At 40.6% G+C, this 27,881-nt stretch overlaps 1 protein-coding gene across 2 annotated transcripts; it reads left to right on the forward strand.

Annotated features, from left to right (window-relative positions):
* Positions 1–27,837, forward strand: LOC133003424 (clathrin heavy chain 1-like). 2 transcript variants are annotated; one of them, XM_061073153.1, is made up of 33 exons: positions 1–356; positions 1,860–2,067; positions 6,038–6,306; positions 6,582–6,743; positions 6,880–6,993; positions 7,360–7,533; positions 9,175–9,372; positions 9,830–10,030; positions 10,613–10,765; positions 10,885–11,007; positions 11,142–11,279; positions 11,523–11,687; positions 11,777–11,957; positions 13,706–13,869; positions 13,983–14,108; positions 14,278–14,420; positions 14,548–14,782; positions 14,869–14,991; positions 15,364–15,509; positions 15,795–15,978; positions 16,182–16,374; positions 16,537–16,694; positions 16,801–16,965; positions 17,163–17,270; positions 17,497–17,664; positions 17,756–17,905; positions 18,027–18,158; positions 18,349–18,459; positions 18,634–18,804; positions 19,361–19,582; positions 20,636–20,656; positions 24,528–24,603; positions 26,163–27,837. In XM_061073153.1, exons 1-33 carry the CDS (start codon positions 315–317, stop codon positions 26,291–26,293), a joined length of 5,055 nt encoding a protein of 1,684 aa, XP_060929136.1. In that variant the 5' UTR covers positions 1–314; the 3' UTR covers positions 26,294–27,837. The 2 variants fall into 2 exon arrangements, with proteins under 2 accessions (XP_060929136.1, XP_060929137.1); XM_061073154.1 differs by lacking the exon at positions 20,636–20,656.
* The last annotated feature ends 44 nt before the right edge of the window (positions 27,838–27,881 follow it).

Consider the following 27,881-nt stretch of genomic DNA (forward strand, 5'->3'; position numbering starts at 1 on the left):
AAAGCTCTGAGCCGTTTCCGCCGCCATTGCGGATTTTGGACAGACGATCAGCCGCTGCCATCCATCGATGCGGGGCGGGGAGCGCACTCTGCAGCGGGGACACACTCCACGTCGTTGCTGATCCCAGCTTTCGGAAAACGCGACCAACAACTCCGCATATTCTATAGTTAATCGTGCTCTTTCATTTTTTCCCTGATTGGCTCCGACCTACACGTACAGTGAGGAGGTCGTAGCTAGCGCGCTGCTACGGGCTAGCTAGCGAGCCGCACGGCTACATTTTTCTCAGGACTCCGGAGAAGCTCAAGGAAAACGCCATGGCTCAAATCCTGCCTATCCGCTTCCAGGAGCACCTGCAGGTATGTGGGCAAAACCTCATCGCTGAATGAGCCCCCCCAAAACCCACCCTGTCTCTTATTCACCGGCTCAGCCGTCGTTTGACAGGATGCTAGCTAAGCTAAACGTCAATACCCTCAGCAAATGAATGACCTCCCCTCCCCCGTTTAGCTAGCAGCTAGTTTCCCAGGTTAGCAGCTCTCATTCATTTCAGTGATGGATGTGGTTCGTCGATGTTGGCTGTCACCGAGAACTTGGTGGAGAACCAAGTTATCATCAAACATGTGTGCTGACCTTCAGTGACACATTATTACGCTTTGACTCATACGTGGCTACATCAGCTAATAGCCGCGACATCAGCTAGCTAACCGTGACAGCTAGTGTCATGAACGAAGCCGAGTGGTCTAAGCCTGAGCTTTGAACGATCTGGATCTGTTAGGCAGCCATGGTGGTGTTATCACACCGTGCATCCGATGGTGATGATGATGGTGGTGGTGGTGGTGATGATGGTGATGGTGATGATGGGGTGTCAGTGAGGTGCCAGAGGGAGAAGCTGCAGGCTGACTGGTCCCTGTGCCATTTCACGTTATTGTGATGTGGTGTCACGACAGGCCCTTTTCACCAGCTGAATACATCCTGTTGTGTTTTCCAACTGTGAGATGTTGTCGCCTCATCCAGCTGTCCAAGGTGGAGCAGGTGATCCATCCATCCCGTCATAAATGACACCATCATCCGGCCCTCTCCCTCTCTTCATACATACACACAGCATCGTTTTAAAACACACATGGGACCGGATTACAGACAGTCAGTCCTGAGCTCAGCTGGTACAGACCAGCTTCTGACTGAATCAGATGTGCTTAGTTTAAATTACTTCTCACATAATGTTGAGATTGCAATTTTGACATTGTGACTTTTTATAGCAAATGTCAAATTTATTGCTCAACTGCTGTATAAGACAGTTCATTGTAGTATCGTAAACTGGCAACCAAGAGTCCATGTTAGACTTTCCTATAGCACTGGCCATATTGTTGCATTTGAAGGATGGTGCTGTGCAACTATAACCCAGGAGAACTGCAGAGTAGTTGTATCAACAGAGCTCAATGTGCTGTGAAAAACTTTTGGAACCCACTGTATCTCAGAGACCACATTCACAGTGATGGTAGAACTAATGCCCCCCAGGCTTATGATACAATTTAATTTGATTTGGCTCTGACTGGTTTACTACCATCATAGGCATTGCGTTGTTTGTTCATTAAATAAGCTGCCTTTGCACCTATAATTTCATCATCTTAGTTTTGATTCATTTTTAACCCATTTCTTCATTGTTATATACAATGACTGAATGGATAATAACTCTTAAATTATTTTGTTGTTTAAATGATGTTCCTGGTTGTCCTATTTTACAAAAGGGACCACAGTTGAAGTGTTTCTTGTACTGTCATTGTATCATCCTTGACATTTTTTTTTTTAAATAAACATTTCTGCCATGAGCTGCTACTGAAACAGACTGTACATGCTGATTTTAGCTCCAGAACCTGGGCATCAACCCAGCCAACATTGGATTCAGCACTCTGACCATGGAGTCTGACAAGTTCATCTGCATCAGGGAGAAAGTGGGTGAGCAGGCCCAGGTCGTCATCATAGATCTGGGTGACCCCAACAATCCCATCCGCAGGCCCATCTCTGCAGACAGCGCCATCATGAACCCTGCTAGCAAAGTTATCGCCCTCAAAGGTAAGCACCAGCAGAACTGCATATATCTAGCACTGATAGCTCGCTGTTTGATGCGCCATGTAGGGAGATACAGTGCTAGTTCTTTGTTAAAGCACATAGACATACGTTGCTGTTGTGCTCTTCTAATATGTTTGACAGTTTGTGTATATATTGTTTGTGTTGTCAGTCGGTTATGTAGCTGTCACAGTCTGCTTTTCGTTTTGGTGTTCATATGTAGATCACCTCATTTCTGTTTGTCATAAATAACTTGTTTGTAATACCAATTCATGTTAATGTTCAAGACAATAATTTTCCAGCACAACTAGACGTAATACCAGTGCAAGTAAATTGTCATGCTGTCCTGAATGCTTTGTCTATTTTGCTTGTTTTTGCTCTTTTTTCGTTTCTTACTGCTTTCTTATGTTTGCAGACGGTGAGTTCAATTTTACATATCATGAGTTGTCAAAGTGTATTCTTGTATGCACTGTCGTGAAATGTTGGCATAGTACTGATAGTAATTTTAATGAATGCTTGGATTTACATTGATCACACAAACAGGGCATAGTGGAAATAAGAGGGGAGCTACTAGGGATTTTTCTGTTTGGGTGTTTGTTCCATTTGATTTTTCCTAAAATGTGTTTCCCATTGACTTCATTACCGTATGGATATTGGAATATAAAGTCTTACATCTTTCAGATAGATATTTTTTTTACGATGACCTTCCTGCCCACGGGGCGTTTTGTCTAATTCTCATTATAAACAGAAATATACATGATATTCCTATGGCGGCAGTATAGTTGAATGAAGACACAGAAGTGGTGTCTTCATTCAAGTTGAGACACGAATTGACTCAAATGAAGCCTCAAAACAAACCTAGGTAATGTGAAAAGCACATGAAGATGTAAAACTGATTCCATTTTCATAAAAAACTGAATTTGGCAACATTCAACAATTGTCATTGACAACCTGAAGGCACCCAGATAACATATCTCTGCCAGAACAAAACAAACTCTAGCCTAATTAAAAAATTAGATTGGTATTCATATATTTTACTAAAGGGTTTGTGCCTTATAAAATGGCACGTAGTATGTATGTATGTAGTAGAATCATGCTGGAAAAAAACAATATGTTCAGTTATTCAATTGGGAAAATCACGCAAGCCAGTCTTTAATTAAAATAGTGCAATGCTATATTGTCTTACTGTCCTATCGACATGTTCTTATGAAAATAACTTTTTAAATCAAAATATTTGTTTGATCAAATATTTGTAATATTTACATATATAAATAGTATCGGCCAGTAGAGGCCAGTACTATCATACTGATTTGAACATGATACCTGCAGATTGATCTGAAAGTGCTTGGATAGGATATCGGTTCTGTTTTTCTATAGCTACAATTTTAAATATGTTCTTATCCAGCCTTAGGCAGGAAGTTAACAGAAATGCCAGAGCTTTGATATAATTTATGACATGCATACCTAATAGTAATATAATTTTACGTTATCACATTTAGCATTTTCCCAGTTTGGCACCCCGGTGGTACCTATTAAAGATATCATCAGAGAACAGACCTAGACCAGTGCATTTATACTGACATAAAAATGACACAGTTACTAATAATATATGCATGAAAATTAAACACAGATCATCAATAAAAGGTTGATTTATATTTTTATAGTGTCTTGCTTTTCAGCCTGCATTTTACTCCACCTTTCCATAAGAGAGAAAAATGTATCTAAAACTTAACTTGGTTCTTATTTTATGAATCAATTCTGTGGATTAGCACAATGCCTATGCAAATACACATGCAGTGTCAATTGAGAATGATTGTGGTCAAGGATTAACCTGTGGCATTGGTTTTATACGTCAAATACATCAACTCTTTCTTGATTTGAAGGGATCTTTTTGTCACATCAACACTGTCATCAAAGACAAATTTCCAGCTTTTAGTTTCTCTCCTCTCTTTGTCCTGTGTTTTGACCACACTAATAGCTTCAGTCTTGTTTAGCAAAGACTCACATCAATTACAGGTTATAGTGACAGTGTACAGATTTTCATATTTTGAGTTTTACCTTAGATTATATATTGTGACTGGGTCTACTGACCCATAAAATGTGTCAGAGGATTAGTCTTAAGTAGCTTATAAATCTTGTGCTTCAACTCAGGTGTTGAGAAACTGCAATTGAAAGTGTCGACTAAACAGAGAAACTGAATAAAGGACTAAATCAGCATTATTGCTGCATAAAGCTGTATTCTTCGTACAGTTTGTGCTTGTTTTCTCTAGACTTATTACTGATTTGTACTGGACTTCTTTTCACTTTTTAGTTTATGTAGACAGTGTAATGCTCAGTGTAATCTACACAGTGTTCGTAAAGCATTTGTTCAGAAATGTCACTATACCTCAATTTAGATGTGAGTCTTTGTCATTCATATGCTCTGTTAATTATAAATCACAGTTAATTCTAGGGTTTAGTTTGGTTTGGGCCCAATGAAGTGGAGTGGAGTTCTTCCAGTGAGGCTGAACTTGAGGGGAAAAGAACAGAATGGGTGTGATTGTGCGTCCGTCCAGCATCCTTCCCATCGTCACATCTGTTTGTGTGCTTTGTGGTCCTCTTTTGCTAATCTGCATTCAGACCTAACCTAAATTCCCACGGCCCTCATATTAGGATTAAATTTCAATGTGAATCCCTTAAGAGCTGTAACAGCATGCTTGGAGTTTCATTTCTCTTGTAGGTGGTGTGGGTGGAGGGCTGGACACATTCCATGAGGCCTCATTCTGACTCGCAGTGGGCACCATGTTTTTCTGCGGACATTGATTCCTAATTGATTTAGTTTGGGTTGAAAAGATTTTAACCTTTCTTAAATTGACAATTCTACTTCATCCGGGAAGAACAGTTTAAGTGCTAGATCTGCACAGAATTGTATATTCCTGTGACCAAATTTTCTAACTTTAGAAAATCTACACAGTTACTTTCTTAGCATGGACACCAATATTCCGATGTTAATCTGATTAAGCCAATAGTCTGAAGAAGCCACTGACACAGACACAGCTTTTTCAGATTAAGTCATGCTCAGAATAAGCAATAATTTATTTAAAATGTGAATTATGCTGAACTCGGTCACATAATATAGAAGTAACCAACTGCTTGATGACGCATGTCCTGTGTAAGAAGTCACATTTCTGGAGTGAGGGAGAAACTATAGTTAGGCTTTGTGTTTTAAGGGAAATGGTTATTATGAAGTGCTTGGATAAGTGCAAACATTGCAATGGTGATATTTTATGCCCACATGTAAACAGAATTATGAATTCAATGTTTGATTACAAGTCATGTAAACACCATAATCAAAATAATGTTTAATGCAGATTGCAGAATAAGGTCAATAGTTGTAATATTGGTGTCCATGTTAACATAGTCTGTGACAATTTGTAGCATCCAATGTGCTGATTGCAAGGTCAAAAATAGCAAAATCATGTTCACATTGCAAATTAATCTACCTGAACTCTGCACATAAACATATTTAGCCGAAGCAGCACCTTACTTTACTTCATTAAAATATAAGAAGGGGCTGCACATTTAGTCAGTTTGAACAGTGTAAATCAAAAGTCTGTTTATAGATTAGTGACTTCAAATTTTAAGAACTCTTCATAATCAGTCAGATCTAACTGAATGCAGATCTACCACTTCAGTGGTTTCCCTTTTGTTGGTCTTGCCTCTTGTTTTCTACACTTGTACTGGCTTTATGTTTGGTCCTTTGGTGTTACTCAAACCAATCCCTGACTACCAACCTCTCTCCAATAATTGATATTTGGTGTGCACAAATGTTGTGTTTACTCCCAAAGTCTGCTGTGGGTTGTGTGTGGTAGCTTTAGTCCCTAGACTGATGTTCGTAATTATAATTTTTTTATTTTACTGTTATAAAAATAATTTAGGTCTTCCCAGCTCTCCCCTGCATCACTGTGCGGTAACCCTGGTCTCTCAATACTTTCAGCGGCCAAGACCCTGCAGATTTTCAACATTGAGATGAAGAGCAAGATGAAGGCTCACACGATGACTGATGACGTGACCTTCTGGAAATGGATATCCCTCAACACTGTTGCCCTGGTCACAGACAACGCAGTCTACCATTGGAGCATGGAGGGAGACTCTCAGCCAATCAAAGTCTTTGACCGTCACTCTAGCCTGGCTGGCTGCCAGATCATCAACTATCGCACCGACGCAAAACAGAAGTGGCTGTTGCTCATTGGCATTTCAGCACAGGTAAATAAACTGGGGTTCAGCAAAACACCAGACGATCTTCCTTTCTCATAGATCTATGGTGGGATATTCGTTTGTGATTAAGCACTTATACTTTTACCTACAATAAAGTGTAGTTAGAAATCTATATTGTGTGGGATGGAAACGTATATAGAATGGATGCATGTTTATGTAATGAAACAGCAGTTTTAATCATACACTCAGTTGTTCTACTAGATGAAGAGGTATTAAAAGGATCTTTGGCTTGTGGGGCTAACTTGTGGGCCTTCTCTCCTCAGCAAAATCGTGTAGTTGGAGCCATGCAGCTATACTCGGTGGACAGGAAGGTGTCTCAGCCCATTGAGGGCCATGCCGCTGGCTTTGCACAGTTCAAGATGGAGGGCAACACTGAAGAGTCAACTCTGTTCTGCTTTGCTGTGCGAGGACAGGCAGGAGGAAAAGTAAGATTAGCACTGGATATCAATAATGGATAGAAAGGATTTTAGAGAATGCAGAATCCACATCAAATTGAATGCAGTTAAAAAACTTTCTAGAGAAGATTGTGACGCAACTTTGTCTAATTTTATCTTTTTCTAGCTGCATATCATTGAAGTGGGGACTCCACCAACTGGGAACCAGCCGTTTCCAAAGAAAGCTGTTGATGTTTTCTTTCCTCCAGAAGCTCAGAATGACTTCCCTGTTGCCATGCAGGTACAAAAACCACTTGCGAGGACACATGTGGAGCCTGTTTGTTTTTGGTCAACAAGATTCTCTCTAGTGGAAAACATCACCCTCCGTGGGTTCATATGACATCACAGCGTGATGATACATTTTTAATGAAGACTGCAATCGTCTTTCCTGGGAGCTGTATTGAGGGATTTATTGAAGTGCTGTTTAAACATAGAGCTGATATTTACACTTTTTGAAATGCTAAAATATCACCATTTAGTCCAACAAGTGCACCTCAGTCTGATGTCAAAACTGGAATCAGGACAAATAATTAAGCTTATTTAGCTTCAGTGTCTTGATCTGTCTTTTTATCAATCCGTTCTGACCGTTCTCTTCTTGTACATCTAGATCAGCTCAAAGCAAGATGTTGTCTTTCTCATCACCAAATATGGCTATATCCACCTGTACGACCTGGAGACTGGTACTTGCATCTACATGAACAGGATCAGTGGGGAGACCATCTTTGTCACTGCCCCCCATGAGCCCACTGCTGGTATCATAGGAGTCAACAGAAAAGGACAGGTAATTTGAAGTACACATTCTGGCTCTCCCAGAATGAGATTTACCTTCCCAGTACTTTCCCCAGTGTGATTTTACCAGTAACAGATGTGTACAAATTATAGGCGTACTTTTAAAGTCACACCAGTAGAAAGTAAATGGTTGCATGGTCAATGTAAAGATCTTACTGAATCAGAGACCATATTTGTTTGCATCTTAGTGAGTATAAGCATTAGTAACTGGCCGTAATGATGTATCAACATGTTAATTTTAAGTAGGGCTCTCAGATTAAACATGAATATTAAAAGTTAAATCTAAGTTGTGTTTGTCAGATGCTAGAAAATGAGGTCCTCCTCAATTGAAAACAATGAAGAATCTGGTGTTGAGCTGGCAGATGTTTGTAGGATCTCTACAGTGTTGAGTGCAATAATTAAATTACTCTCTTAATAAAAAACAATAGTCCCAATTTCCCCATTGGGTTGGCATGTTAACAGCTCACACATACACCATGAAGATTATCTATCATGTTTGATTTGGGATATGAGCAAGCATTTTTTTACTGGAGGCTTGAAAGGGGAGAGAAATGTGATCAGTGGTAACAATTATGAAATTTGTGCAATACAGTTTTTTAAATATCTACATTAATGCAAATTGTTGAATTTGTTTCACATTAAAAATAACTTCCAAAAATAAAAAGAAGGTGTACTCGCAGATATAAACACGTAGTATGTGTCTGGATTCTGCTGACATTTGTTTGTGATTCCCTTTCCCTGTGGCGTGTCACCCTTTTGTGTATCAGTGTAGCTCTAGTGTGACCTTGACTGAGGAAATCTCTAAGAAAATTTCAAGCTGCAGTAGCATCCACAGGGTCGGGCAGCATGTGAAAGTTCCAGCAGGAGCGCTAAGCTTGGCCGAGCAGACTACACTATCTAATCCTGTTATAGCTCTAGGCTCTCACCTGAAGCTCTGCCATACACAGCTCAGTGTGTTGCACGCACACATGCAAGCACAAACACATAATGCAACACTACACGCGACATCATAGGGTAATCCCACTCTGTAATTTAGGAATGTGACAAGCACACGTCTTAGGATGTATTTCACTTAGATCTATTTTTGCATACAGGGGTGTTTACATAGAACTTGAACTTTGGTGTTTTATGGTCAAATGTGCACTGTGGAGTAATCACTGTCGTTGTTTTTGGTTAAGAATGATTCTTTTTGGCTATTTATAGAACTATGAACTGTATGGTTATCTTCTCTCGTGGTAACTATGCCCTGTCTTTACCAGCAGGAATAATTCCCATTCATTAGCAATTGTAAATCACAGCTAATTAGCTCCGTCAGGGACTTTATGTTTTCACCCCTGTGTGTTAGTTGGTTTGTCTGTTGGCTTGTCTGTTGGCTTGTTTGTAAGATTACCCAAGAACTATTGGACAGATTACCAAGAAACGTGGTGGGATGATGTTGGTATGGGTCAGGTCAGAATTTTCCACATTTCCACCAATACACAGGGAATAATTAATGGATCAAATAGGCTGCCTTTAGGTGACTGATATCTGTGATGAAATTTGGTGCAGCTTGATTGTATTGACTGTTTGGGCCTTTGGGGTGGTATGCACACTGATTGCTATTGTAGTTAAGCATGCATATATGTTTTTCCAGGTGTTGTCGGTGTGCGTGGAGGAGGAAAACATCATTCCCTACATTACCAATGTGCTCCAGAACCCAGACCTGGCTCTTCGCATGGCTGTCCGCAACAACCTTGCCGGTGCTGAGGAGCTATTCGCCCGCAAGTTCAACACCCTCTTTGCAGCTGGGAATTACTCAGAAGCTGCCAAAGTGGCAGCCAATGCGCCCAAGGTAGAGCCAGTACCAGTAACACTAGTTCAACTAGTTCAAGCTCAGTATGTTTAGACTATGCAGATTTCTGGGAATAGTATAACAACAAAAACAAATTGTCTTTTTAATGTAATTTAATGTTTTATTTGTAATGTTTTTCCATGCATTGGTAAAGCTGTGTACATTGTGTCTAAAAGGTGCTATATAAATAAACCTAACTTTTTCGTGTACCACAGTAGCTTAAAATCAACAAGACACATTAACTGCTGGATGTATTCTTTCAGTGTACATTTTTTTCTTGGTTTGAGAAGTTTCGATAAGTAATTCATTACAATTGTTTTGTTCACTACAGCCACTAATAGTCACCCAATGTTACTGTACACCTCTTTTCTTCTATGCAGGCTCAAAGGTGACTCTTCTCAACTCCAATCTTCCCACTTTCACTCACTTAGATTCTTTGTGTACCCTTTTTTTCCAGGGTATCCTGCGAACCCCAGACACTATCCGTCGTTTCCAGAGTGTTCCAGCGCAACCAGGCCAGACATCTCCTCTGCTCCAGTACTTTGGCATCCTGTTGGACCAAGGCCAGCTTAATAAGTTTGAGTCTCTGGAGCTGTGCAGACCTGTCCTCCAGCAGGGCCGCAAGCAGCTGCTAGAGAAATGGCTGAAAGAGGACAAGGTGTGTGTCCAGTGTTGGTCATTATAATGGATGAACTTTGTTATCTTAATAGGAGATATTTTCAGGAATCATGACGTGAAAATATTCCAATGTGAAACACATCAGTTATTTTGAACCTACCAGAGTGTTGCACTTAGGGAGTTCAAATACCCTCAACATTAAAAATTGTATTTAAAAGAAGAGATCCTTCATTTGGAGGGAATAACTATTGCCAGTTGTTTAACTTTTAAGTGGCATGAAAGTGAAGCACATTCCATGCTACAATTATAATCTGGTTCATCCACTTCTACAAATACCACTATGCTGCTGTTTTCAGCTCAGTGTTTTTTTTCACCTTTGAGAAATATATGTTGGGTATGAGGTATTTTAGTAAATAGTTTGACTGCAATTATGTGGCTCTTTATCAAAGAGGAATTCCTGTTACTTCTAACACTGTTCAGTGTCAAGGCTTGACGATTACACCTACATGCTAGGTTTATAATTTTGTTTGCTCACAAAGGTTCAAGTGTCCACTTTATCCACTTGTTTTGTCAGTTGCTTTGTCCTGTATCTGGTTTTCAATAATGCTCTTTGTGTTTACAGCTGGAGTGCTCTGAGGAGCTCGGAGACTTGGTGAAGTCTGTCGATCCAACTCTTGCCCTCAGTGTCTACCTCCGAGCCAATGTCCCCAATAAGGTCATTCAATGCTTTGCTGAAACTGGTCAGTTCCAGAAGATTGTCCTCTACGCGAAGAAGGTAATTTGTAATTTAACCCCTTGTTCCACTTTTGTCTTTACATTTGTTTGTGTTGTATGGTAGCCAAGGTGTAATTCAGATATGGGGCTATTGGGATTAAAGATCTGTTGTCCCTGTAGGTGGGCTACACTCCAGACTGGATCTTCCTGCTGAGGAACGTAATGCGGATCAGTCCAGAGCAGGGACTTCAGTTCTCCCAGATGCTGGTTCAGGATGAAGAGCCACTTGCTGAAATTACACAGGTAAAGCACAGTGATGGTTAGAGTAACCTTACCAAATGATCAATCTTAAAAAATCCTAATTATTTGATTCAACAGACAACCAAACATACATGTTTTCAGTTTGACATGTGTGATTATTTCTCTTATGTCTCCAGATTGTTGACGTCTTCATGGAGTACAACCTGATCCAGCAGTGCACATCCTTTCTACTAGATGCCCTGAAGAACAACAGACCCATGGAGGGACCACTGCAAACACGCCTGCTGGAAATGAATCTGGTCCATGCACCACAGGTAAATAAACATGGGAATACATAAGATTCAAATATGCTTATTATCTAATTTTATCCATTCAGATAATAAATTCATCAAATTATATAAGTTTCTTTTTTTTCTATTCCTCAAATCATATATTTAGAATCCAACCCTCAAGGTTTCTGTCTTTCTTCAAAAGCATCTCATTGTTTTTCTTGCTGCCTCTGTTGCAAAGTTTTGAATGCTGCTGACATGACTTTGTCCCTGCGTCATGTCTCTCAGGTTGCAGACGCAATCCTGGGCAATCAGATGTTCACCCACTACGATCGTGCACATGTGGCACAGCTGTGTGAGAAGGCCGGTCTCCTGCAGAGGGCACTGGAGCATTATACTGACCTGTATGACATAAAGCGTGCTGTGGTGCACACACACCTTCTCAACCCAGAGGTACAGAAAGTACTTCAACTTACAATTTTTCTTTAATATACATGTAATTCTGCATTCTGTACATGCTCAATTTATTTTTTCCTCTGCAGTGGTTGGTGAATTTCTTTGGCTCCTTGTCAGTGGAGGACTCTCTGGAGTGTCTTAGGGCCATGCTGTCTGCAAACATCCGCCAGAACCTGCAGATCTCTGTGCAAGTGGCCTCCAAGTACCACGAGCAGCTCAGTACTCAGTCCCTCACTGAACTGTTTGAGTCATTCAAGAGCTTTGAGGGTAAGCCGGGAAAATACATAAACAATCTCACCTTTCCTTGGTATTTTCAGGGTTTCTGTTTGGTCCTAAAAATTCTAAAATTCAATAATCGGAATTTTAAGTATTCAAAAATCTTAAACATGTTTTGTTAGGTCTTAATTATGATATCATTTAACAGCAGGGTTGTGCCGATAGACGATGGAATCAGGTCAGGCTGATGGTCAAAGAGATCAGCGATTGCGATAGCATCATTTAATATTCACGCCGTGCTTTGCATTGACCATTTATGGTTGAAAGTGGGCGTGTGGAGGGCGGATTTGGAAGCAGCAAACATTGCGTTCAGGTTTTATAAATCGGAATTTCCTTTGGCGTACGCCATTTCCGGCTTTTGTGTGTACGTACACTTTTAGTTTGAATCTGGACTTGGATGAAATGAACTTGGAATCCCCTTGGATGAGAGATGAAACGTTTCAATTAATCACATGATGTGGTCTCTATAAAGGGCTTTAGTTTGACACACACTGGCCCAATCCCATTCACCCCGTGTCCCTTGTTTTCAAGGGTTATCTTGCCCTTTGAAACAGAGTTACAAGGTTGATGTGGAAGAAATACCATATTACTTGAAATTATATTAATCTAAGATATTACAATCATTATCAGAATTTTTTTATTGTTATTTATGGAGAAATTTCTACATTTGTGGGTCTCTCTACCAGCTTGCCGTTTTTCGCAAGGTATTCTGGGAGATTCTCTGAGCCCTTGATTTGAAGTGTGGGTCTCAAAATCTCTGTTTCAAGAGCTGTACGGCCCGAAACACTTGGTCCTACCCCTCCATCCCAACAAGTATTGGGATACACTAACTCTACACCGGAACGCACAAAACGAAGGGGAAGGGCAAAGGGTAGGGAGAAGGGGCGAATGGGATTAAGCCACTGTATGGACTGACCGATAGAGGTCACACTGTGGTGGAAACGTTTTGCAATTAATAGCCAATAAAAACATATGGTCCTATCCTCGTGCGCCCCGGCGCACCATGATGTGACTGATGTGAAGATCTGCCAACTTAGGTCACCGTTAACATTTTATTTTTTTCTAGGGATGTCAAAATTAACGCGTTAACGCAGTATGATTAGTTTGTGTAATTAAAGAGTACATTTTTTTAACTTATGAGCAGAATGACCCGCTTCATGTACCTTCTTCTGCATGAACTGAATTTGGAATTCGTTCTTAAAGTGTGACCTGGCTCAACAATGTTTCTATAGATGGGCTCAGATTCAGATTTCACATTCACATTTGATTGTGTAAAGGTTTGGTTGTTTGTTTGATTCAGACCAACTTATTGATTCAACCATCCTATATTTGCTTTCTTTGAGTTTGCAAAAAAAAAGGAATTTTCTAAATAACATCATCCTATGTTTGCTCTTAGGCATAGCAAAGAGACAGCCACATTTTATTATTGTGTGGTATTTTTGATTGCTTTTATTTTTCAATCTTAATAACTATCATTTGTACTTGTCATCAATATAAAAAACTAATGTTAAGTGTATATATCCACCTTCTGTCATTTATCTTTCCGTTCCCATAACAATATACCGAGAAAATGGGAATTTTTCAGGCATTTAGAAATGGTGATTAATCTGATTAATCACAGCTACAATTTGATTAATCTGATAATTGTAATCATTCAAAAACCCTGCTCTTGAGAGAAAAGCAGGTTTTACTATTTCTCCTTATTTTGTTATGTTGATTTTGACTTTTTTATGTTGCAGGTTTGTTCTACTTCTTGGGTTCCATTGTGAACTTCAGCCAGGATCCAGAGGTCCACTTCAAATACATCCAGGCTGCTTGTAAAACAGGCCAGATTAAAGAAGTGGAGAGAATCTGCAGAGAGAGTAACTGCTATGATCCTGAACGTGTGAAGAACTTCCTCAAGGTTAGCAATGGACCAGTGCACAGGAAACATTTCACCATAAAACAATCGAACCTGCTCATCAGAGCTTGTATTTATTAATAAATGCCAATTTTTACATTATTTCCACTTTACAGGAAGCCAAGCTGACTGACCAGCTGCCTTTAATCATTGTGTGTGATCGCTTTGACTTTGTCCATGATCTGGTGCTGTACCTGTACCGCAACAGCCTGCAGAAATACATAGAAATCTATGTGCAGAAGGTACTACTACTCAACTACATTTTACCCAACTTAGATGAAAAGTTGTTGAGTAATTTTCTTTGCTCTCTCACCATCCTTCGATCCATCTCAACATTCATACTGTCTCAGGCCATGGTCTCTACCTTCAATGGAAATGTTTGAATAGTAACATGTGGATCATTTATTCCAGGTGAACCCAAGCCGTCTGCCAGTCGTCATTGGAGGGTTACTGGATGTAGACTGTGCCGAGGATGTGATTAAGAACCTTATCATGGTGGTGCGAGGACAGTTCTCCACAGATGAACTGGTCGCTGAAGTGGAGAAAAGAAATAGGTAAGAACAAGGGAATGAATTGAACTGTGTAGAAATAGAGAAACCCACATTCAGCAGTTTGAGCGGTAAAAAGTAATAAGACTAAGCTCAAGATTTCATGAAAAATACTTCCTGTGTCGTTCTCCAGGCTGAAGCTGCTGCTACCTTGGCTGGAGGCTCGTATTCATGAAGGTTGCGAGGAGCCCGCTACCCACAATGCTCTCGCCAAGATCTACATCGACAGCAACAACAACCCTGAGCGCTTCCTGAAGGAGAACCCTTTCTACGACAGCTGTGTGGTCGGCAAGTACTGTGAGAAGAGGGACCCCCACCTGGCCTGTGTGGCCTATGAAAGAGGAACGTGTGACCAGGAACTGATTCATGTGAGTCTAGAGTTAAAATCATACTGGACTGTGAGAAGGTAGTCAATTTCTGAAATGTTTTTGTTTTTGCCTCTGTTGTCCTTTAGGTGTGCAATGAGAACTCTCTGTTCAAGAGTCTGTCCCGCTACCTTGTGCGCCGCAAGAACCCTGAGTTGTGGGCGAGTGTGCTGCTGGAGACCAACAACTACAGAAGACCCCTTATTGATCAGGTACGACCCTCGACTGTATTTAATATCTCCAAACTATTACTTAACTTAATGCAAAAGCCATCAGAATCACTGACTTGACCGATAGATTGGGCTATAAATAAATAAAAATGATGGCAAAGAATTTTACTTCAACCAAATATAAAGAACTTGAATTAATAAAATAAGCAATTGTTTTTGTGTCAATGTAACCATGTGTACATCTTTGCTGCATTGTTTATTCTGTAACAAAAGTTTTCATATCGGCAAACATATACCATTATGTGTGCGAATGGCTCACAGTGGCCGCTTTTATCTGCCAACCAATAAATCTATCGGGCTCTACCAAAAATTCCAGATGTTGTATGTATAACTCGTTGTCCCTCTGTGCTGCAGGTAGTGCAGACCGCCTTGTCAGAGACCCAGGATCCAGAGGAGGTGTCTGTCACAGTCAAGGCATTCATGACCGCTGACCTTCCCAATGAGCTCATCGAGCTGCTGGAGAAGATTGTCCTGGATAACTCTGTCTTCAGCGAGCACAGGTGAGAAAGGCTGCATGGTACCTCTATATCTCAAATGTTTTTGTCTTCCTTGTGTATTTCTGTGTATCCGCTATATAAGCTTAAGGCATAGGAAACAAGTCTTTTGAACTTGTTTTGAAGTTTTTGGACATAACTCAATGAGTTTATTTTACTGATCAACACATTTTTTCAGAAGCTCATTGAATTGTGATCACGTTCAAAATCTCAATCAAAAATATATTTCCATTTTTCAGCTGCATAGAAAATTATACCTTCACTGAGAATCCCCTGTCTTGGTTGTTTCAGAAACCTCCAGAACTTGCTCATCCTGACTGCCATCAAAGCTGATCGGACACGTGTGATGGAGTACATCAACCGTCTGGACAACTACGATGCCCCAGACATCGCTAACATCGCCATCAGCAATGAGCTCTTTGAGGAGGCCTTTGCTATTTTCAAAAAATTTGATGTCAACACTTCCGCTGTGCAGGTCAGTGCATTGCCGCTCGACTCTTCTGTGTTTAAGGAGTCGCAACATGAACTGAGAACCTTCTAACAGCTTCTGTACAGTTGTAAGCCAGGGTTATTATTCAGGAGTCATATACTTGATCTACACCTTGATTAAAATGACCACCAGAATGGCATTACTTAGCTTGTATATTGTATATCTGAATATTGTTTCTTTTTATCCAGGTTTTGATTGAGCACATCGGTAACCTAGACAGGGCTTATGAGTTTGCTGAACGCTGCAATGAGCCACCAGTGTGGAGTCAGCTGGCAAAGGCCCAGCTTCAGAAGGGCCTGGTCAAAGAAGCCATAGACTCTTACATCAAAGCTGATGACCCCTCTGCTTATATGGAAGTGGGACAAGCTGCAGCACAAAGTGGTAAGATGTCATTTATCTGTCATTAACTAAGTGGTGAGTTGTGTAGAATTTTGGAAATATACACAATTTAGTGTGCGTTTATTGTTATATGAATGACGACACTTGTTGATACAGTGGATTGATGTGCTTATGAAACTGATGGGGGTTGTTTGCTGTGTGCAGGGAACTGGGAGGACCTGGTGAAGTTCCTGCAGATGGCCCGTAAGAAGGCCCGTGAGTCGTATGTTGAAACAGAGTTGATCTTTGCCCTGGCCAAGACCAATCGCCTGGCTGAGCTTGAGGAGTTCATCAATGGACCCAATAATGCTCACATTCAGCAAGTAAGTCAAACAGACATACAGCGCACACACATACACACTTAACTCTCTTTCACCTGTATACAGTTCTCTAATTTGAGGATTTTACTTTCTTTTTTTTATCCTGCAGGTGGGTGACCGCTGCTATGATGACAAGATGTACGATGCAGCTAAACTGCTTTATAACAATGTGTCCAACTTTGGCCGTCTGGCCTCTACTCTGGTCCACCTGGGAGAGTACCAGGCAGCTGTGGACGGAGCCCGAAAGGCCAACAGCACCCGTACCTGGAAGGAGGTGAGGACTGATGACACTTTCACTTTTAACTATTTATAATGAGATAAAAAGTCCTTTTTATATTTTGTAGTCAGTGACGTACTTCAGTTCTTATCCGTCACTATCCCTGTATACAGTGGCATTGAAGAATAAATACCTTGGGCAGTGTCGTATCCTTTATGAAATACATCTAATGATTGATTTTTGTGCTCCTCCAGGTGTGTTTTGCGTGTGTAGATGGGAAGGAGTTCCGTCTCGCCCAAATGTGTGGCTTACATATTGTTGTCCACGCCGATGAACTGGAGGAACTCATCAACTACTACCAGGTACACAGGGTTACAGGGGCAGTGCTCAAACATTTTACACTTAATATGAATTTGAAATGATTTATGAACATGTAAGGCTTGAGAAATTAGATATCATTTTACTTTTAATTACGTTTATATTCAGGACAATTCATTGGTAAAGATTTGACCTGTGTACTAAAGTTAAATGACATGTATTTTGTTTGGATGGCTAAGGGCAGTCTCATTAAATCTGTGTGTACGGCAGGACCGTGGTTACTTTGAGGAGCTGATCACCATGCTGGAGGCCGCTCTCGGGCTGGAGCGTGCACACATGGGCATGTTCACAGAGCTCGCCATCCTCTATTCCAAATTCAAGCCACAGAAGATGAGGGAGCACTTGGAGCTCTTCTGGTCCCGTGTCAACATTCCAAAGGTAGGCGAGGAAAACGACAGCAAGAGCATGAGTTATTGATAATAAACAAACTCCCAAAACGCTTTCACATGACAACCTTTTTGTGTGTCAGGTTCTCAGGGCAGCAGAGCAGGCCCACCTCTGGGCAGAGCTGGTTTTCCTCTATGACAAGTACGAGGAGTACGACAATGCCATCATCACCATGATGAACCACCCAGCTGATGCCTGGAAGGAGGGCCAGTTCAAAGACATTGTCACCAAGGTAAACATTTTTTTTAAAAAGACACTGTTGATGAAATAGTGATGCTAGTTAACATATTGATAACAGGTTTTAGTATTTACAAACATGCTCAAGTTCAAGTGAAATGTGTTTTCTACTCCAGGTGGCCAATGTGGAGCTATACTACAAAGCCATCCATTTTTATCTGGACTTCAAACCATTGTTACTGAACGACCTGCTCATCGTCCTCTCGCCAAGACTGGACCACACACGCGCTGTCATCTTCTTCAGCAAGGTCCTGGGCCATTGATGCTTTCTGTAAACTATTTTCAAAATGTTATTTGGATTTAAATACAGCCTATCATCAGAAAAATTAAATCTAAAAAGTATTGTGTGATCACCTTAACGGCGAGAAAAAGGGTAGTTAGTACAGGAGATTACTTGAAATAGACATAAATCATTTTTTTGTCTGAATCCTTGTTTAGGTGAAGCAGCTGCCTCTGGTAAAAGCTTACCTAAGGTCTGTCCAGACTCACAACAACAAGTCAGTGAACGAGGCACTCAACAACCTCTTCATCATTGAGGAAGACTACGCGGTATGATGTGATAATGTTGTCCATTGTGTATCGTAACAGATTATATATAGATATATATACCTATACATATATATATCTATATCTTTACTCAAACATTTTGATGTCGCTTGAAGAAAGAAAAGGAAAGCAAGTTTAATGTTCTGCCGTATGTTAATCTCTCTGTCTCTTATCCAGGCTGTGCGTGCTTCCATCGATGCCTATGACAACTTCGACAACATCTCCTTGGCGCAAGGCCTGGAGAAGCACGAGCTGATAGAGTTCAGGAGGATTGCAGCCTACCTTTTCAAGGGCAATAACCGCTGGAAACAGAGCGTAGAGCTCTGCAAGAAGGACAAGCTCTACAAGGTGCACAGCAGTTCAAAACAATAACTCTCAGTGTACATCTCATCCTAGAAATCAACTGAATGCAATGAAATCAGTTGCTTCCAGGGGGTCTTATCAAATATTTTAAAGTCTTAGATATGAATCAAATTTGACATACAAGTTCTTGCAAACGTTCAGGTATGTTTTATTTATATAACATTTAATAAAGCTACAAACACAAACAGTGTGGAACTGATATTTACATTTGACTCGACTGAGGGAAAGCCTATGGATACCCAATGCTCCGCCTGAAGTGGTTTGTGAGATAATGTGGCGTTTCCAGGATTTTTCTTTATTTGCCTTTACCTTTTTTCTTAATTTTGGGTAAATTTAATTAATTCTGGGACTCCAATGTTTTTTTGTATATGTCATAGTAACAATAATTGACATAGATGTTCAATTTCATTCATTAAGGTCATAAAAAGTCTTAAATTGAACTTGTTGAAACCTGCAGAAACACTGAACATGTAAAATGACAGGTGTGGTCACTTTTCCTCAGTCAGTTTATTCATCTGTAGTTGTGCTTTCCTTTGTGCAGGATGCCATGCAGTATGCGTCAGAGTCCAAAGACATAGAGCTGGCAGAGGAACTCCTGGCTTGGTTCCTGAATGAAGACAAGAAGGAGTGTTTTGCCGCCTGCCTTTTCACCTGCTATGACCTCCTGCGGCCCGACGTGGTTCTTGAGACTGCCTGGCGACACAACATCATGGACTTCTCCATGCCCTACTTCATCCAGGTCATGAGGGAGTATCTGTCTAAGGTGGGTTGGCCAGAGGTAACGTGTGTGTGGACAAGAAGGTTTCTTAAGAGAAATGCATGTTGTAGATGCTGTTTACAGTTCTGAGATTACTTCAGCGAAAGAATAATTAGAAGGTATATAAACAAGACATCCCACTTACAGGTTGACTAATCGTTTTATCCTCTTGTTAGGTGTTAAGATTTGTGAAATAGTATTTGCAAACATGATCTTATCAGTGGAGATGCCCCATGTCAGATCTGTTCAAATTGAGACCCTAATTATGGAATATAATCTCAGAAAATGTTTCCCTCTACTCATATCTGGCATTTCCACTAATCTGATACCTTTAAAGTATCAGCAGCAAGTTAAAGTGGTTTGCCAATACCATTGAAGTAAAGGAAGTGCGACACAGTTCCCTACAGACAGTGTTACAGTGTTGCCTATTCTTTCCTCCATTCATGCTCATCTTCCTCTGCTTCTGTTAGTCACATGTCATCATCACTGGTGTTTTCCTTTTTTTTTTATTTGGCGTTTTCTTCCATTCAAGCTACTTTTCCATACAAATGTGTTCTGGAGGAGATTCATAACTGCTGTGTCACTCGTCGCACCATTTATACCTGTTACATGGCAAAAGAATATACAACCAATATTGTTTTCATGGACAACAGAGCTGAGTGGAGCATTTGTAAAAAAAAAAAGAATAAAAAGCATTTATTTGACAAACTTTGAAAACCAAACTACATCAAGATGTCAAATACACAAAAGTTAATTTTTTGTGGCTTACCACTTATTGTTATATATTTATATATATATAATATAGAATTATTTTAGTTAAGTCTCAGAAGTTCATGTTTAATCAAGTCAATATCTGTATTTTATATTTTTATATAGTAATCTCAAGTCTGCATTTGTATCAAAAGTGGCGTTATTACCCCCATCTCTCTCTCAGGATTTTTGTGTTTTCTTTAAGTAAAAAGTCCTTTGTTTGCTCTTCTCTCTCTGTCAGTTTCTATTTTGGGAGACTTCCATTTGTTTTTTTCTTCCTTAAGTTGCCTCTCTGAATTTCCTTTCCAGGTTGATGCGATAAAGGAAAAGGTGAAAGTCGAATCCATTTTCTAATCATTCTTTTTTACCCCTCTTCCCCCCTTTCCTGTAGCCTGTAGTTTGGAGGAGTGCAATTTAGCTGAAACTGCATGACCCCTCTCCCCCCCATGTCACTTTGCTGCTTCTGATCGTAAACTCCACATCTCCACTAGATCACCTTCAAACCCACAAAACTCCAGAGCGGGGCTCTTAACACTCATGCCTCGGGGCTCTGCTCGGTGTGCTGGTGTCAGTGACGGTTTTTTAGTTTGGTTCAATACAACAAATGACAAACGTTGAATAGCTTGTTTTTTAACACGTGTAGCGGTTTGGTTGAGTACTTGCATTTAAAAATATGTTTTCACTTGATTGCTGCTACCATTACCACTGTTTGTCACAGAAGCACAAGGAATCTTGGGATATGTTTGGCCGGTAAGGATCCACCTGGTGGGGCCTCTTGCTCAGGGGTGGAAGGACATATTTTTTGGCCACATTTGCAGGAACCTTAGATTTGGGACAGTCTTGTGATGCAATTGGTGTTAAAATGCAGCCGCGGAAAGATGAGACCCCTGAATTGAGACACAGCTGTTGTGTATCCCAAGCGTGAAACGTATTGTTGTAGTTATGATAATTGTTCCAGCATCAAACGCTGTGCCCCATCACAGCATTTACCCTCAAACACACTGATCCGTCCTCTTAAACCAGCACACTCATAGGTCTCCTCAGGCATGTGTGAAGAATGTCGCTCTGGAGAACTGGCTCACCTGCTGTTGTCAGGTGCTTATTCTCTGACTTGTAGAAGAATTATAATGTTCAAACTCTCTTGTCACAGCACTCAGCTACAGTCTGCTGTCAACCATCATCCTAATGTGACGTTCAACAGAGCTTATTCACAGCAGCCATTTTGACATGAAATTGTAGTTTAACAAGTGTCACAAATCAGACAAATGAAGGCTATTTACCTAAACAGAAAAGAACCTTAATTAAGTGGATTAGTTAATTCTGTTTATACTATTTCATTTCAAATGGCTGATTTGGAAAAGCTCTATACCTTGATTGTATAGTTGTACAATGACAATATAGGTTTGGATAATTTTTGACCGTGTTGACAGTGTATAAAGGGAGTTTTAATTTTTTGAGAATAATAATTCTTAATGATATCTTTAAATCAAGAACTGGAGGAGAAATATTGAATATCTGTATATGGACAGTGGCACAGTTGCAAAGGCTGCAGCTAAGTGTAAAACCTAATTTCAATAATACAAGCGCCAATGAGGCATTCGTTATAATGAAGTGACCATTCTTTCAGAGACCTATCTATTTCCCTCCATGTCTGTCTATACGACTGAATTTATCCCATGTGTGAGAAGAACACGGACAATAAGAATCATTGACATTAGGTCATTTTTAGAGGGGTGGTTGTTTTGACAGGATATGTCTCTCTGAGAATTCTGTGATACAGTAAAGTGTGGTCTCTTCAAGCCACAGACAACTGAAGTGTAGGAGCAAATATTTGATTTGGGGGGACAATTACATAACATGAAGAGCAACAAGCATGCAAACCCCACACCCGTAGCATCAGTAGCAAACAGGCCTGGCTAGGAGACATCGCTGTTGGCTGTGCCTGCTTCTGGAAACCTTGAACTGGCTGAACAAAATCATCCCCTCAACCCTCTGTCACACTCTGTCACCTTCCACTATGGCTCTGCTTTCTTTATCTGTCTCTTTCTTTCTCTCTTTCTTTCTTATGCACTTTTCAAGAAGACACCAAACTAAACTGCCGCTTCAGCATGTCTAGCAACCCTCCTCTTCTCAATCAAAACAACAGCCTGTCTTCTCTTCAAACAGCCTGCTTAACCGGACTGACTGACTGTCGTATGAAACTAGAGCGTATGTAGAGAACTGAACCCAAAACCACTGTAAGAGCAAAGCCTATCCTGCACCATCATCATCATCAGTGTTTAATCTGCACAATGTCCTAGCTGAGGATGATATGTGAAGCTTTTCACTGGCTGCTAATTCTTTGAATTGTTTTTAGCTTTGTCTTTTGTCCTTTCCCCGTCGTTATCCGCCTCTAAGCTGCTCAGCAAACACTAAAGCACCAAAGAGGACCAAGCAGTTTTGGCTAAATGACTCCAAATGTGTAAAGCAAACAAAATGTTGATGATTGGTTTTCCAAACACAGGGCCAATGAGGAAAGGGGAGAGAGAATAAGAACAGGCAAATGGAATAAAAATCACTTAATCTTACCTGCAAATATTTCAAATAACTAGAATAACACTCAGAAGAGAGCAGACCTTCGTCAAGGCCCTACAGTACCCTTTAAATCATCAAACTGCACCAAGTTACACACACTCATAGATATCAGTCTTCTAAGTGGACCATATTTCTTTTTTGCTTCAAGATCTCTGCTTTATTTCATGAGAAATTCACAAAAATGTCCTTGCAATGTGAAAGGACATGAAAAAGAATCCTGGATCTGCCAACGTCAGTGAATCCACTCCAAAATTAAATGAGTTTTTCCTCGGCCTAAACCCCACTCTTCCACCAAGTTTCAATAAAATGTGTTTAATAGTTTCTGCTTAGACAAACAGCAATGAAAGTATAACCTCTTATTGACTGGGAAGTCAATCATTCAAAACAAATAAAACACCAACTTTTATTCACTTTATTAATTAGAAATTAATCTTGTGTATGACAATGAATGTTTAGGTTTTGGACAGCTGATCACATTTGTCACAATTTTCTCACATTCTTTAGGCCATATAATTGATTTGTTATTTGATCATATAATTTGCTAATTAAATAGGTTTTTAATTTGCTCTACACTGTAGAAACCTGCTAAATGTGTATTATCTTTATCTCTTGTTTTTTCTTATCTCCAGAGTAGGCTTTGTCCACACTGATACTTTCTAAATCTGATATAGAGTCAGTTGTGTGTCTAAACAGCTCAGTTTTAGGCGTTTGAAAATCCAGAGTAATGTAGACGCTAGGTGTAAACATTGATTAAGTGATTCTTTGTAAAACTAAAAAATCACAGGCACAACACCATAGTCCACAAGGTGCTGCTAGGGTTCATAGGAATGAACCACACTCCTATGTCTCAGGATGAGGGTAAAATAGGCTTACATAAATGAAGGTAGCACAGGCACATAAAGCATCTTTCTAGCTTGACTTTTACTGAATAACTTTGTTGTTACTCTGTCATGTTGGTAACAAGTCACCTTAAGAGATCATGCTTTCAGAATCAACACTTCTTTGTTTGGTTAATGCTGAGAGAAATACCAAGGCCTGATCGTAGCTGAAAGCTAATAAAGTCTCTGTCCAGCAGCTTCAGTACAAAAAGTTTAGAGAGCGTTTTGATATCCTGCTGAGAGGTGGACAAACCTACTAGAGGGGTGAAAAATATAAGTGTTGGTCCTTGTAAGTCTGTTCTGGTGCGGGTTGGTTCTCTACATACTCTGCATTTCCAACATGTTAGTGTAGATGATTTGGATGGCTGGATGGTGGGACCATTATTACCCTGTAGCTCTGTTTTTGTCTCCTCTCCTAATCCCGTCCACAAAGAAGTGGGTTCCTATCTGATACTGATGTGGCCAAGCACCATAGAGTATCCAGTAGCTCTAGTTGTAGTTGCCTTTTGCCTTTATAGAAGGCCCCCAACAACAAATTAGCAAGGCCTGCCTCCTGTAGCCCGATTTTAATTTAAATCTGGACTTTATTCGTCTTCGCCTGTCAGGAATGGTCCCATCCGTCAGCCAGTGAAATAACTCAGAGGTCAGTTTTTACAAACCAGGCATCTCAGCTCTCGCCCTTCAAGAGCCCAGTCGGCAGTAGCATCACTGAAGTCTGACACGGTCACTCTTGTTGTTATTTTCCACAGGTCGACAAACTTGAAGCCTCCGAGTCCCTGAGGAAACAGGAGGAGCAAGCCACGGAGTCTCAGCCCATTGTTTACGGTAAAAAGACCACACACGGGTTTTAATCACGTTACTGTGATGCAGCCTTTACCATTACATTCAGAATCAGTTCACACCTGGTATTAACATCCTGAGTGATAAGCAAATCCATCCTGGGCAGACCGCAAAGGCCGAACCAAAGTGAGACGGTCTGGTCAACAGAGGAGTTGCGTGATCGGCTTCACCAGCTTGTCCCGCTCTCCCTGCTGTTGCCTAGCAACAGATCTGCAGTTAGAAACAAGAAAATGTTAACACCCCTTGGTTTATTAACGTGTGTAATGGTGGGACTTATCGTCGTTTGCTGTCGCCACTACCTATCCCAGGATTTATCGCCAAAGTGCAATGAATCCTGGGGTAGGTTGGCCCAAGAAGGACCCACTTGTTGGAGCCAGCTTTTCTTAGGGATGGAAGGAAGAATTTGTTTGCTGCATTTGAAGGATGGGATAGTCTAGTTGCACCTCAAATGCAGACACTGATTGATCCGACCCTTATGTAATATAATTAGGGCTGGGCAACGATTAAAAGTTTTAATCGCGATTAATTGCATGATTTCCCTGATTAATCACGATTAATCGCATTTGTATACGCAAAATCCAATAATGAATTAAAAAGTTGTGTATAGCGCAATTTTATTTTCAATGTTCTGCCATATGAACGAAAGTGCCATAACATTTGTTGTGCAAACACTTTTAACATCAGCATTTAATACAGTAGCAGTTAAATAAAATATTCAGTGTAAATCTCAACTTAACAATGTTATCAAAGCAAGTACAAAATTAAAGCTCAATGCCACTGCCAGGGCATTAATGTTATCCTCTTCGTTATGAAAAAGGTATACTCCTCCCTGCGTCTAACGTAGTCTGCCGAAGCCTCGCTCCGCTCGCTGTTTCGTTGAGTGATTTGCTGATATCAACTCTGTGTTTTGCATTTAGGTGATATTTTAGACTGGAAGTACTCCGGTGATAATTCACCTTGGCAGTGGCTACAAATTACTTTGGTTCTGTCGACTCCGCCGTCTGGAAGAACTTTAAAATGAAAATGGCCATGTAAAAGCTCCGTACCCTTATCCATGGTTGTTTATCCGCCAATTATTTTCTTTTTTCCGGTTCCGCAGCTGTCAGCAACAGACTTTCACAAAATAAAAGCCTGACTTTCACAATAAAACAATAAATAATCAAACCTGAGTTAATGCGAGATAAAATAATTGTCTGAGTTAAATAAGTGATGAGTTAACTCGATTAAAATGAGTTAACTTGCCCAGCCCTAAATATAATACCATAATATTTGGTCTTCGTGACCAGAAATATTGTACATGTGTATTTGCCAAAAGAGCAGGGAAGTGCGATCCATCACAAGCGGTCAGAGGAGACACTTTCAGGTTGTATTTTAATACCAGATGTAAACAGACTAAGTTAGCGCTGACCACTTGTGATTGAATCACTTAGGATAGATGTTAATATCAGGTCTGACCAGGTTCTTAATCGGGACCTGGAGAACATTTCTGACAGCGACCACAGTTGTGCTTGCTGTAAAGACTCATCTCGATGTTTGTGTTGCAGGCACACCCCAGCTCATGCTCACAGCAGGGCCCAACGTGGCTGTGCCCCCCCAGCAGCCCTACGGCTACGGCTACCCAGCAGCACCAGGCTACGCCCAGCCGCCACAGCCCAACTTCGGTTACGGCATGTGAACACACAACACCCTCCTCCCAACCTTCACTCCCACCACGACTTGACCCAACACCTTCCCTCCACCTGTCCTTCTCTCTTTGTGTTCCTCACCAGCTTCCCATGGTCTTCTACTCACAACAGGGGCCACAAAGCAAGCAACAGCCCACTCTGGTTTTGAGTACTATTTTTTTATTCTGTTGTGTTATCAGAAATAACATTAAACTGCATCGAAGGACTTTTATTTGTATCGTTTTGAAAAGAAAATTGGACCACATGTCTCTTTGTTTTTCACATTCCATATTTATGACTACTTATTTACAATGTTACTTTTCTTGTGTTTTATGTTGATGTTTACGTTATTTTTTTATTGTTCATGGTTTGTGCAGAAGTGGACTTGCTAAAGCTCAGCAACAAACCTTTGAAGTAGGTGGAGGAGCATTGGATTTTGCACTCGTGAAGAAATTAACGTAGAGAAGCTCTTACTTTTGATGTACTGAACATGTGAACAGCTTACATTGTCTCGTTTGTCTGTATACTGCATTTCATCATTGTATATTCTGAGGATAAATGGTTACATATAATATTTGAACATATATTGCCATGTCAATGGCTATAGCTAGCAACACTAAGTAATGATAGTATATACTGCACAGGCGTGTAGCTTTATGGAGTTTTAAATGCATACAGACGTATGTCACTGTGTGAATGTGTGTGTTTGTGTGTGAGAGAGAGAGTGTGTGTGTGTGAGAGATAGAGAGAGTGTGACCTGATGGTCTAAATAAGAATTTTAACTCCCTCTCAGCCTGTACTGGGCTGTACAATCCACCCTCCTAGATGTTAGCTCTCCTTCATTGGTTCCATGTATTTAGGTGACCTCTTGTGCCGTGTACAGTGCTTGTGTGGGACTGTGACTGTGTATGTGCAAGGACGGGACCACGGCTCCCAATCCCCAGGGCCCCTCCACCCTCAGCCCCTTAACCGTACCGTGTGTGTGTGTGTGTGTATTTACTCTGAACCCTCCCTGTTGCTGAGGTCCGTGTATGCCGGGTGTTGTGGTGTTTCCCTCGGTCACCATTACTTTTATTTTTTTGGTGTGTACAGATGTGAACATGACAAATTAAAAACTTTTAGATGGAGACCCCACCCATCTGTCCTCCACCCACTCCCCCTGTCCTGTTTTCCTCCTGCGTTTAGTGCAAGAACAAACATGGAGGCGGAAGACGACAGGCCGGTGGAACCTTTGTTCACCTTGGGACAACCGGATTAGATCCATGAACACTCCTATAGGTTGTGTGTTTAGATGGTTATGATGAAGACATTAGATCTCAGTCAATCCAGTTCTCTGTTAAGAATGGTCTGAAATAAGAGCCTGTATTTACCTTGATGTACTTAACTTCCTTACATGCTTTAAGCTGTGTGTAAAGTGTCATCTTAACCCGAGCATAAGTTAAATTCCTTTCTGTTGTCATGCATATTAATAATAAAAGGGGATCTGTCATTGATAAGTGGAAGTATATGACTTAACTGAAAGGGAAATACTAGCGTAAATAAAAACAAAAATTGACCAAGTCTCTTGTGGGGTCACTTTATGTGAAACGTCTCAAAAAA

Source organism: Limanda limanda, chromosome 6 (assembly GCF_963576545.1).
Source record: "Limanda limanda chromosome 6, fLimLim1.1, whole genome shotgun sequence".
Classification (NCBI taxonomy): Eukaryota; Metazoa; Chordata; class Actinopteri; order Pleuronectiformes; family Pleuronectidae; genus Limanda; species Limanda limanda.

Coding starts and splice junctions, on each gene's coding strand:
- LOC133003424 (XM_061073153.1), top strand. CDS start 315: ATGGCTCAAATCCTGCCTATCCGCTTCCAGGAGCACCTGCAG. Junction 2,068..6,037: donor CAAAGTTATCGCCCTCAAAG/GTAAGCACCAGC, acceptor CAATACTTTCAG/CGGCCAAGACCCTGCAGATT. Junction 17,271..17,496: donor AACTCATCAACTACTACCAG/GTACACAGGGTT, acceptor TGTGTACGGCAG/GACCGTGGTTACTTTGAGGA.